Genomic DNA, 13283 nt, shown 5'->3' on the forward strand with positions numbered 1-13283 from the left:
TCCGGCGCGGGGAGCGGAGCAGAGCGGAGCAGCCGCCTCCCACCTCCTCAGCGCCCTGCCCCGCCCGCGCATGCGCAAGAACACCGCCCTGGGTCGCCCGGCCGCGTACGGCTCCGCCCGCGGGTCCTAGCGCCGCCAGACCCCCTAGCCCCCCGCCCGGCCGGGACTTGCGTGTTTACGTGTGTGTAGTTGGGGGGGAGGGGTATGTGGGTATACATGTAGGTGTATAGATGTGTGTGGGTAAACGTGTATGCGTGTACATGCGTATGTGTGTGGGTATCTGTGTATATATGCGTGTGTGCGTGTGTATACATATGTGTATGTGTAGGTGTATAGATGTGTGTGTGCGTGGTATATACATGTATGTGTACACGTGTGGGTATGCTTGTGCATGCAGGTGTACATGTGTGTATGTATGTGTAATCCAAAAAGCTAGAACTTGTGGTTCCAAACTGACACCTTTTATTAGACCAACTAGGAAACTGCAAAAATATCTAATTATAAGTGTATAAATGTGTGTGGGTATACATGTATGTGCATGTGTACATGTGTGTATGTATAACACAATCTTTACTGAGCCGTGTGTGCGTCTTTCTCTCTCACCCCCCACACTTTGGGAGGTGCAAATCCCCCTGACTCTCAAGCAACATAGACACGCTCAAATTAGCCGCCACGGACAGTCTAACGCTAGTGTAAGCCCATGGCTCGCAAGCTGACTGGGGGCAGCCCTCAAAGGCTCTAGCCCCCCTCCAACACTCCCAGCTCTTGGCTTGCACTGAGGGTTTTTTTGATGACTAAAAACCACCAGAATAATTCTTCTGCTGCAAAGAACTCCGAAAGCGGCAGCAGGGCAGGATGGTTGTAACCCCCTGGACTGCCATTTGAAATCTCTGGGTTTACTTTGCAAATCATGTTTGCCCCTGTACCAGTGCTAACATTGAGTGGCACACCCTGACACCCTTGAAAGGAGATCAGGGCACCTTGGCAGCCTGGCTGAGGATCGCTGGTGTAAGCCAAACACTGCAGCGCGATGCTGTAAATCAGTAATCAGCAGCTGAACATTTCCTGTCATTGCACCAAGTCCTGCATCTCAAGCTTGCAACCTTTATTCATATAGAGTTATTTCTATCACATTTAAAGGACAAGCTTCATTGCTTTATTTGCAAACAGATTCTTGCTGCATGGGGAGAAGGAGCATTCTGTTATAAACCCCTCTCATCCATCTACTTTCACTGCAAAACAGACTTGAAATGCTAAGTCAGGGAGAAAACTGAGTGCATCTGATCCTCAGCACCCTAAAAGAGACCACTCTTGGGGCTGGGTAATCATCTTTCCTGCACAAAATAGCAAGGCAGGGAAGGAAAAAAAAATCTACCTTTAAAGCAAATAGTGCTATTACCATATAGAGTGTCTGCAGAACCATAAACTGCCCAAAAATAAATATATCAGTGGAAACCCCCTTGAATTGCAGGAGGAATATGTGGATCTTGGATTCAATGGGAAAAATGTCCTAAAAATGCAGCAGTTGTTACCATAATCAAGAAGGCCAAAGCATCTGAAGTGATGCACCTGGATTAGACATTTTAGTTTTAAAATAAAAATATTGATAATTTTTCAAACATCTCAAAGCTTAGTCTGTGCATTAACATCCCCCTGACAGTAAGTTACAAAATTAGGTTTCCCTTTTTAAAAAAATGTTTACATCTCTTTAGAAACAAACAATATTTTACAGAATTTGATGAAAGATTAAAAATGAAAAAACAAATGAATGGTAGCCGAAAACAGACACCTCCCCAAAGTTAATTAGACCAAGATGCTTTCAAGATCCAGCAGCTGTACAGTTAAACTTGCTGCTTTAAGAGTCACCATACTGCATGACTAGTTTACCTTTTAGTGTTCTTTATTCTGTTAATACATGTTAGGGCCACACCTCATGTGGGAGTCAGCTGCTTTTGCAATCTTCTGGTAGCATTTACAGTTGCAGGAAGGAACTATTTTAATTATGTTGGTATGGCACTTTTGTACCACCATACTACTGCATTTAGTATTTGAGTAGGTGATACCATTCTAGCTTTTTATTTGGCTTAAAAAATGACATGGACAGGGATTTCTCTCCAAGAAGCTATTTACTTGAGTTTTGACTTGCCCTTTTACACTCGCTGAGAGTTCGCAAATATTTTCCTGGGAAAGTACTTTTCATCCGGAAAGAGAAACAGAGACATTTCTTTAGCAAACTGGACTGCCAAATGCTATGTTATTTTATATAACAGATGTAGACGCTGTTTATTATTTTTAACTGAACTCCTGTGCTAATGCAAGCACATGTACTTATCTCACAGAAGTATAGGTAATCTTTTAAAAATGCCTGAATGTGCCAAATTGCCAAGTAGCTAACTACCTTTAATTATCTATATTTCCCAACATCCCATGAACCTCTGCTTTAAAAGCGCACTTATAGCACCATGCCCCTGGGGCTCCACAATTGTCTGTTTTGTAGTAATTATGCTGAACATACCAAGGCACTCATGGCTGAGTTACTTCAGAGCTTGTTTTAAAGCCCTCCATGTTAAAGACCAAATTCTGGATGCCACAGAAGTTTCACTTCCAGGCACACTTCTGAGAACACTTCAGAGTGTTTGAAGCAGCAAGTATAAGAGGGAACATAAAGTTCCCAAGTGACAGTCTCAAAACCCCCTAACAGTCCTCGTAAAGACCCCAGTCATGTGGCAGGAAGGGAAGTGGTAAACGACCATGATTCGTTGCTATTCCAACTCCAAGTGAAGGCAGAGTGCACCACGACTCCATTCAAAAGGCAGGGTTTCTAACTTCCCTCGCTTCCATGTTTGTTTCTACAAGTAGATGTTCGTGGCAGTGCTTGACACCCAGTATAAAATACACCGTTTTGCATCATTCGTCTTCAAAAAATGAAGTAGCTGCTGATCAGTGATGAGCCCCAAATTCTAGTTCTATGGGAAATGGCTTTTATTGAAGCATTTATTTTGTCTTAATCCCTGCGTACAACCACAGCTTGTCGAGACCAGCTGTGGACGTGCAATATTGCTGCTATGTGCAATACATACATCCGGGTAGAAATGGTAAAGAAAAATCAAATAAAACGTGTCAGGGCTTGTGCATCTTTCCTGATGTTGCTATGACAAAATGCTACTTTCTTTCACTTTTACATTTCATAACAGGTGCTCAACTGACGTTCCCTCCTTTTGTAAATGAGTCGGTTCCACAGACCCCTTTAGAAACTAATAGAGCTTCTCCCTACCCATGGTACTTCAAAAGACCACCTTACTGCAGTGGCACAGAGTGGAGAAGCCCTGTTCAGGGCAGAGAGCATGGAAAAAAAAATCAGCCTGGGCAGCACATTCAGCAGTCGCTCTCCCTGCTCACTCCTGCTGCCTCCCTGTGACTGTAGAATAGAGTTACTGCCTAGCACCCTGCCCAGAGATGCAGACTTCGTGGGGGCATCATTGTATCTACCCTTCAAAGCAGTTGCCTCCTTCCTTCCAGCCAGACGCTAACAAGTTTTTGTCCCTCATACTGAAACGGTGTTTTGGAGCCTTCAGAGGAAGTTTCCATTCCCCAAGGTTTTATTGACTATCACCTCTCTAGTAGGAGAGTTAAAAAGCCATGGGCTTATGGAAGCAAACAATCAAAATGCTGCTTTTGCATTGTACAACCTACGCGCCAGTGTTTATCTACCAAACAACGACGGCTCCGAATTATCTTTGTTATCACAAACTGCAGAACTTGTTCAGCGCTAACATGATGCTAAACACAAGAGAGGGATGCACAGAATGCCGAGCTTGTCAGCTGCATCACAGTCCAAACCTTTCCTCTACTTCCTTTGCAATCATCTTTGCAATGGCAAGAGAAGAGGTAGCAGCAGGGGAAGGGGCATTCCTGACATGAAGAATTCTGCTTCCGATATCTCCGGTGCCTCCGTCAAAGACAAAGTCATCTACTAGATTTCCCTCACTGTCCAAGGCCTGGGCTCTTACTCCAGATGGACCCCTGAAAAATTGGAAGAATTAAAATTGACAACAAAAAAGAACCGTCAATACTATCTAATAAACTACTGCAAGCTATGATAGAGGTTCTGCTTACTATTGGCAACCCCTTTCAGGGTACTTAAAAGTGGATGAGCTCTTAGGAATTAGTAACATAATCAACTATAAAACATGCATGTCCATTCTGTATGTCAGGCTTGCACATTCCCTTTAAAGTAAGACAAGGGAACCATAGAGGCTTGTACTTGCAGCAGCACACAGAAACAAGGAAGTGGAACAGAGCCAGTCTACTTCTTTCTAAATCTGAGGGAGAGGTGTGGTTTTAAAACTACAGTTAGAAACCAGACACCCCCATCTTCTACATCTAAATCCAGACTCTGATACTTTATCTCTCTGGAGTCTGGATAAATCATTCAGCATGGACAATAAAAAACATTCATGCCATAAGCAGCCACATGGTTTCCAGCAATGCTCCCTCTAAGGTGTAGCGATCTGTGAGTGCGCTGCTTCAGTCCGTGAGCATGCCGCTTCGGTCCTGCCTCCCCATTTCAGTGCGCCGGGGGGGGCGGGGGAGGAGACACCAACTTATCAACTACAGTTGATAAGTTATCTTATCAACTGTAAGATAAAACAGGATTTTGGTCTCATTTTTTTCACACAGAGTTCTTGAATGGCATACATCCTAGTGTTAAACCTGCAGAAATTAAATAATTGATTCTGCTGCCACTATGCTCACCCAATTATTTAAAACCCTTGAAATATGCAGTCTTAGAAATACTAAAAAACTGAATTATTTGGGAGAAAAGTCTTGAAATACTAACATGTGTGTGTATTATATATTAAACTATATATAAAAATTAACATTTTTATATTTCAAGGTTAAGGTTCATACACACGTGTGTATGTGTGTGTGTGTGTGTGTGTGTGTGTGTGTGTGTATATATTAAAATGTACTTCATTTTCTCATTCTTCAGTGTCTTGATTACAAATATCCATATAAAAGTCTAATATTAAAAAAATCAAACACTAAATACAATTATATATCTTTGTAAAGAAAGAATCTGACTTTTTCCACTTTAAATTACATCTACACAGTAAATTTTCACCATGTGGACTGATGCTGTCAAATAGCTGCATTGACAGGACAGTCTGTTGCCACAAACCCATCTGTATGCAGAACAATAGTGTGAAGCAGCTCACTGTGGAGCGGCTCACAAGCAGCCGGCACATGGCCCCTGTGCCTTGATGCAGCCTTTTAAAGCAGCATGGTGCCATGTGCGTCCTGCCACTGGGCTAACCAGGCAGCGAGGAGGCACATGGTGTTGGGGCTTGCAGCGAAGCTCACCCGAAGGGGCTGGGGAGCAAAGCAGTTCCCTGGAGCTGGTGGAGCTCGCGCGGTGCCTGGCTCTGCTCCAGCTCCTATCCCACCTCAGTGAGGAGTCGCTGCCTGCCCCGTGCCACTCTCCCTCCCCGCGGGGATGCTGGCACGGTGAGGAGTGGAGTGCAGCGGGCAGTAAATTACTGCTGGCAAGTGTCCCACGCCGGCCCTGGTGCTTCTGCTATGCTTCAGGTTTCCAGGAAACCGCAGCCCAGCTCCTCTCCGGGCGGGCGCATGGCATTAAAAGGTTAATGTGTGGCAAGATTTTTTATTATGCATGTCTCCACACGCGTGCAGCTTAGAGGGAACCTTGGTTTCCAGTGTTCACGGTTGCCAATGAGGCTGGTGGATCTAGCTCACAAACCACCATCAGTGTTTACACTACATACAGTGGCATAGTGCAAGTAATTTTCCATAGCAATCATGATTTGTAACATGACAGTCATCCCATGGAATGCCATGATATGCAACCAGAAAATATATTTTGCAGCTCTGCATTTATGGAGGCAAAGCTTGATTTATTCTCTGTGACACAGGAACACCATGTTCAATTAGTGCATTTCCTTGCAGCTGCACTTCCTGTAATGCTGCTTGCACTTAGTACAGACCTAGCAGGATACTTGTTTGCTGGCTTGGACATTAATGATGACATTGCTCTATCACAGATATAATTACTAGTTATAATTACAGTGCTACAGCTCTGAGGGAGAAGCGGGGGAAGAGAGGGGTCACTTACTCTAGATAAGAGCATCCACAGAGGCAACTAGACAGTGTAACTAAAGCAGGATAAACTATACAGTAAAAAGTTATGCTAGTACGTTTTCCCATGTGGGCTTGGGCAAGGTCTCACAGGCTGAGCTGGGAACTGAAGCAGTTCTCCCAAGTCGCTGGCTAGTATCCTAACTACTGGACCATCCATGCCCTGTATGCCATACAGACGCCTACGTGGAAAGTCAACTGTAAATTTGCATAAGGCTAGTTTGTACATGGGCTTCTAGAAGCATTAATATCTTTATGATGACAATCTGATGGAAAGGGACAAAAGCTGCAGGAATGGCAAATTAAAATTAAAAAATGTATAATAGGGACATATGAGTATTGGTGGTTCAAAAAACTTGTACCCAGAAGTGATGACATTTGTGCAGTAAATACAGTTAAAAACGTCTCAAGCGTAATACATGGAGGACATGTAGACAGAGATGTGGTTTTATATGGCTGAAATATATTAGACCAGTAAAACAGGGGTTTTGGACTGGTCAGAATAAACTCAAAAACCCTCTTGTGGCAAAAAGTAGCTATAGCAGCTCATGGACTGCAAACCAGTCTAAGAACTGCTTTTTGCTTACCCTTCCCATACAGACACAAATGCATTTGTTCTCTCTAGTATTCGGCCTCATTACTGGAAAACCAGCATGTCACTGCTTTCTTTGTGCCAGGCAAGAAGCAATCATGCTGCTTTATCAAAAACAAGTAGCCAGAAGCCCCAAAGAGGAGATTCCCTCCCTCCTTCCCATCTTTCATGCCATAGAACAGGACTTTCCAACCTGTAATTCCCCAGGGGGCCACACACCTTGGGGGGGTGCACCAGCAGGGGCCATGCAGGACAGGGGCTGAAGCAGTAGAGCCACGGGCATTGGCAACGTACAGGGGAGGCATGGCAGAGCATTTGTCCCCCTAGATTCCTGAACCGATGGCAGCAGCCTGGCTTGCATCAGAACCCAGCAGCACTGGGGGAGGCAGTGGTATGGAAGTGTGGCCCCCCCCGAACATTAACACTTATGAGCTGGTTTTGGCCATAAGGCCACTGGCCCACGCACACAAAACCCAACCCCTGATTGTACCAGGCACCTCACTCCCTGCTGCATAACATGGGCATGTGAACACGATCCATGCCACACACACCCCAGTAGCAATGTGCAGACATGCAAGCGTGATTCCCCCAATGCAACATGCACCCTCACAGACACTCCCCCCACAACTGCACAGAACACTCTCCCACTGTTGTGTTGTGCAGACACAATCCCCTGCCCTAGCAGAGCCCTGTTTCCCCACCCCACACATGTGCTTCCCCCCCCACGTGCCCCCAGACTCACCCTCAGTTCCCCATACCACTCATGGCACTGCCCCACCCTGTGGAGCAGAGGCAGGAAACAGCAGCCAGAGGAGGAAGAGGGAGTCCAGAGACTGCAACTGCTGTTGCAGCCAGAGCTACGGGGGAGAGGAGGGAGTAGTGGCTGGACAGGAGCGTAGGGGCCACACATTAACCCCCTGCAGCTACATGCAGCCCACAGGCCACCAGTTGGACAGCTCTTGCTAGAGTCCCAAGCCCATGTATTTTCCAGCCCATATCTTGTTTCTCCTTCAAACTCAATGCTATTGCTAATTCTTTCCCAGTAGGGAGGGTAAGACGTTTCCTGGGGTGTTGCCCAGTTTAGTTTTAGATTTCCCAAGATGCAGAGCTACTTCTCTTATTTCACAACCCAACAGAGCTCACTATTAGGAAACTTATCCCTCCATTTGCATTTAAATCTGCCCTTCTCACCTTCATCTCTTTACTCTTACTCATCTAGAATGCAGAGGTCCTACCAGATTGCCAGGAATCAGGGCATAATGCTCTGTACTTACCTTGTTAGGATGCTGAGGAGAAAGTAAGGAGGGAAAACCATGAACCTGAGGCTAAGCCAGGTCTTTGGAAAGGCAGAAAACTCTGTGCCTCTTTGCCAGGAAAAGGAAGGATGCTTCCACCCCCACCTGTGTAACTAGGCAGAGGACCGCCTGTTTGGTTTCATGTTACGCTACAATATGCTGCTTGTTTTTCCTCTTTGTGCAAGAGAAGCTATAGTCTTGAAAAGAAAACCTCAGGCCCAAATACCCTGTTGGACAGAGTAGCAGCTCCCTACTCTACCCCTTTACACTGCTACTTTATTACTTGTTATTATGTCAGACTCCTTTCCATTTCAGTCTACACTCCTTCATATTTGGAGCCTATGTCCCTGTCTCCTAGCCCTTAGCCAGGTTGTGAAGGATACACTAGCCATTATCTAAGCTGACTCCCATTTTATGGTTTTCTGCCCTCTGCATTGATTTGCTCCTCACTAATATTTACAGCAACTCCAAATCGAGCTCCCTCCGATGACTTTCAGATTACAAGTTTGGCCATGAGAATGTTAAAGTGCACTCAACAATTCTTTCTGATGGGTAAGCCATGCCTAAATGTACGTAAGGAGAAAGGTGCTGGGCTTAGGTATTTATTAAATCTATCTGTGCACCAGTGCACACAAGCCCCTCCTTCAAGAAAGGCTAAAGTGTGCCTATTCTTTGGAAACGTTCCATTTCAACAAGGGAAGGGTGTAAACTAAGGTTGGACATTGGCCTTCGCAATAAAAGTTAAGAAACAGTTAGTTATTACTGATAAGTGTTTGTACCTGAGTATATCATTGATGGTAACTTCAGGGATGAACTTCTGTAGTTGCTTCACCTGTGCACTAAGGAAACATGCTCTATACATTTCATTCATTCCAGAAGAGAGGTTTCTGCTCACCAGTTTCCATAAACCACTATAGAGACAGAAAGGACACTTGTAGTAAATCGAATAAAACTGTGTGTACTGTGGGTATGTTTGACCCTTTTGATGACATCCCACAGGCACAACAGGCTTCTTCCACTAAATATACAGGAGAACTAAAAGCTGTAATAAACCCTTTTGCTTACCATTTATTTCAATGGAAGCATTGTTTGGATGGGCCGAATGGAGATGCTAAGCACTCACCATGCCACCCCGTCAGAGGATCGCATCCGGCAGTCCTCTGGTACGGAGGGACAGAAATGGGGAGCTTCTAACAGAGAATGACTGAACATCTTCATTCATACTTTCATAGATTTAAAGGCCAGTAGAAACTAGTAGGTCATCTAGATTCACTCTCTACACAAGGGTTTATAGCCTGGGTTATGCAGATACCTTAAAATCAAGCCCAGGGTTAGAGCAAAGTATTTCAGCCCTGTCTAAAGTGTGGGCAAGAGGCAGAAAACAGGAGAGACCAAAGTGCCACCCATCCTCAAGCCCCATGAAATTGCAGGGAATGGATCAGGTGAGATATGCTAATCCTACTGTTAGGAAAGGGGTGACTCCGTCCTCCTCCCCACCTTCACACACACGTAAAGGGAAAGAATGATGAAAAATATTTAAATATATTTTTTCCAAAGATAAACAATTTCTTTCTAGAGGCTCTGAGTGGTGGGAAGCCTCCCCTAGTTTGTCCCTTTGCTCATATAGCTTAGAAATTGTATCTTACAAAATTGACTCCAACTTCCAGCCACTGAATCTTACTGTGCCTTTTGCAACAATGATGAAATTGCCGCTACTCAAGGGGTGGGCAATTATTTTGGGCGGAGGGCTACTTACCGAGTTTTGGCAAGAGGGTAGCCCTGCCCCTTGGTAGATACCCTGACCATGGTCACCTGCCCCCTAACCTCTGACCTTTGCCACCAGAAGTCCCTTTCCTTGCCCCAGCAAGTACTCCTTTTAGCAAGGGGTTGTGCCATCTCGGAACCAGAAAAATATCAAATTATAGTCTAAAAAGCGAACATGTACAACATAAATTAATTTGATTTCAAAAAATATTTTTGTCCGGTTTACATGCATTTGTGTAGTACCCATAGAGGTGAGTGTATATAGTAGCTTAAAATGAAGTCTTACTCTTGTATATTGTGGAGGGTGGATATAGGTTTGTGGGGGGCCGTGGGTGTGCGAGGATGTGGGTGTCGTGGGGGCAGGGTGGATGTGTGGGGTGTGGGAGTCTGTATATGGCAGTGCAAAGGAGATGTGGGTGCATGTGTATGGTGGGGTGTGCGTGTGGGACTTGCCCTATGAGCATGTGCGCGCGCGCGCACACACGCGCACACACACACTCTCCCTCCCTCCTATTTCTGGCCCCAGTACCTGGAGTAGCAGTCAGGAAAGTGGGGAAATGGCAGTTACAGGCCAGGGGAAGAGGCAGCAGGTGGGCATGCAGTGACAGCCAGGTAAGAGCTCAGGGCCTGTGTCGATGTCCCAGGGCCAGCACCGGCAGGGCCCAGAGCAGGACAGCAGGAGCGTGGGACCCCTGCCCTCCCCTCCAGCACAGCTGGTGTCGGACTAGATGATCTGCTCAGGTCCCTTCCGACCCTAGAAACTATGAAACTAGTGCTCCTGCCACCCTGCTCTAAGCCCTATGTGGGCCTGCCCTTCTCGTGGGACACCAGCGTAGGCCCCACGCTCCCGCCCAGCTCCCACTTCCCCACACCTGCAGCTGCCATTTCTCCACTTTCCTGCCAGCTGTTGGCCATTCCAGCACCACATGGCTCCTGGCTGCATGGCTGGACTGCAGGACTCAGGATGAGCTGGGAATGATACAAAGTGCTTCATCCAGCATTAAAGTTGAAGAGGTTTTGCTACATTTGTATTATACCCAGTTTATCCACAGGTAACAATCTAGATGTAACAGCTACTTTTCTTTTGAAATGGCTCCAAATGGACGTGCTGGTCCATACCCAATAATAAAAGCTTTTTAATCAAAATGTCACGTGGCACTAAAAAAGATGTTGGAGAAATCCCAAGTATACAGGATCACAGGTCCATTTACCAGACTCATCACCTGTAAAAGACTACTATAAATGACAATGGGGTATTTTTAGATTACCTAGCTTTCATGCTGACTGCAATTCCATTATTCAATGATTGTTTCTGATGATTAATTACATACAAGTGAAGTTATTACCTGTAAAGAACTGCATCTCCAAAATCTTTTGGGCTGAAGTCAAACAGTTTGTAACCTTCTCGCTTGAAGGCCAGCACTGCATTAGGACCAAGCCAAACACTGCCATCCATCCTCGGTGTAAAATGGACACCCAGAAAAGGAAACCGAGGATCAGGAACCTGCAGCAGGAAACAATCATTAGAACAATCCGCTCCAAAACAAAATCTGAGAAACAATGTGACTGGGCAACCCAAGAAAAATTGCCAGGGAGATGGAAGACATCTTCACCCTCTAGGATATAACGGACAGACATTTACAACATGCATGAACAAAGTTAGTAAACTGAACACAGGAAAGGAATAAAAATACCACAGTCATTCCCAATCAGGGCTGAGCAAAATATAGCCTGTGGGCCATATGCAGCCTATCATGGGATTTTTTCTGGCCCATGGCAGGTCCCTTGGTTCCACCCAGCCCAGATGCAGGGGGAGCTCAGGTTGTTGTGTGTGTGGCCAGTCCTGCTGCCCCTAAGCATGCAGTGGGTCTGGGGCGGCATGGTGGTTGGACTCACTTCCTGGCAGCCCCACCGGTGGTGACTCCTTCCGGCTGCTGCTGCCACCAGACCTAGGCCCGCTCTCCAGGCAACCCAGCGAATCTGCTGGGGTGCCTGGGGAAAAAAAAAAAAAGGAGAAAGCCCAAACCACCTAATCTTTTATTTAAGCCACTTCAAATATAGCTGAATGATAAATGCTCCTCTCAGACTGCCTATGTAAACTGAGAAAAGAATCTCTCTGAAGATCACATGGTTGTTATGTCAAACATTTGACACTTCAAAGAAAAATGCTCAGATGAATTTAATTTTCCTCTTAAAACGCAGACAGCAAATTAGTACTCAGTGTAGTAGTTTTATGCAAAGAATCCACAAAGGCAATATTTGTCTGGCTGAAAGGCAATTTAAATATCTATATTCACACTCTTTACATCAATATTAAAGGCTGGCTGCTATGATTCCAATTTAAAGTATGATACTTAATTATTTAAAAAAACAAAAAACAAAAACTACTCCAACCCCCATAGTTCCATCAGCCTCAGAACACATAGTGAAACAGGTGCAATAAGCTGCGTACTGGATAAATGTTTCCTTTCACCATATAGCATTTTTCTGGCTTCAGCACCAAGTAGTCTCCCCGGAAGGGAACAATGCGAGGTTCTGGGCTGCATCCACTGATCTGAGACACGCGATCCGAGTAGAGTCCTGCGCAGGTAACAATGTGTTGACAGTAGACTTCCTCTCCCTGCCAAAAAACAGAACCCACAACTACAGATTCAACACGTGAAGAAGATGGAAAAGAAAGATTAACTGTAAGCCATAAAAATAGAGCCAAGCCACCATCAGCAATCATGCCTTAAAAGATCAAGTGCAGTGTATGCATGAAGCAGTTAACAGTTTTTGCAGTTAATCTCCCTTGTTCCCCACTCCTGGGAGAGAGGATGGTACCACTGTAGCTCATTTCCACAACAAAAGAATACATTAAACAGAATAAAAAGCTATAAACAACTTTAAAGAACAGAAAAAGCAATCAATATATCTTCAACTATGTATTGAGATACCTTCTCCAAGCACCCTGTGTTATATACAAGCATATTTATTTGATAGGGGAAAAGACCAACCATACTTTGGCCAGACATGCAAGTAATTCTAGCAAATTGCATATTTTCCCTTGACACTTTCCCATCTCAGGATGAACTGTCAGAAATGCTGCTGCCATTCTAGCCTCTAACTCTCTGCAAAGTTTTTGTTGGCGGAAGCTGCAACTATGGCTTTTGATTAAATAAGCCGTATGTTGTTATACTTAGGGCCTCTACATTCCACTGAACGAATTTCATCCCACGGACCACAAAGTAAATTAAAAAGCTACACAAATTGATAACATGGATATTCAAAGTTCTATTTAATTGTTGATTCAACACAAAAGAAAAATAATTTGGCATTACTCTGCTGTCAAAGATTGGGTTGTCTTGTTTTTCATCACATAAAATTCACCCTCTAAATCTGCAATTTTTTTATTTATAGTTTCATAGTTTGTAGGGTCAGAAGGGACCTGAGCAGATCATCAAGTCCAGCCCCCTGCCATGGCAGGAAAGAGTACT

General features: G+C 44.9%; 2 protein-coding genes across 2 annotated transcripts in view; both read right to left on the minus strand.

Moving 5' to 3' along the window:
• The window catches only part of SOS2 (SOS Ras/Rho guanine nucleotide exchange factor 2), a 70959-nt gene extending 68432 nt beyond the window's left edge, over nucleotides 1–2527 (minus strand). Inside the window, exon 1 of the mRNA XM_019551172.1 lies at nucleotides 2516–2527. Coding sequence (XP_019406717.1) covers nucleotides 2516–2527 — 12 coding nt within the window. The remainder of the gene's footprint in view (nucleotides 1–2515) is intronic.
• The window catches only part of L2HGDH (L-2-hydroxyglutarate dehydrogenase), a 23886-nt gene continuing 12159 nt past the window's right edge, over nucleotides 1557–13283 (minus strand). Inside the window, exons 7-10 of the mRNA XM_019551173.1 lie at nucleotides 12260–12427; nucleotides 11154–11311; nucleotides 8823–8954; nucleotides 1557–4023 (exon numbers count right to left, since the gene is read on the minus strand). Of these exons, the coding sequence (XP_019406718.1) occupies nucleotides 3828–4023; nucleotides 8823–8954; nucleotides 11154–11311; nucleotides 12260–12427 (654 nt within the window). The 3' untranslated portion in view covers nucleotides 1557–3827. The remainder of the gene's footprint in view (nucleotides 4024–8822; nucleotides 8955–11153; nucleotides 11312–12259; nucleotides 12428–13283) is intronic.

Source organism: Crocodylus porosus, unplaced genomic scaffold (assembly GCF_001723895.1).
Source record: "Crocodylus porosus isolate Cpor-Errol unplaced genomic scaffold, CroPor_comp1, whole genome shotgun sequence".
NCBI classification, from domain to species: domain Eukaryota; kingdom Metazoa; phylum Chordata; order Crocodylia; family Crocodylidae; genus Crocodylus; species Crocodylus porosus.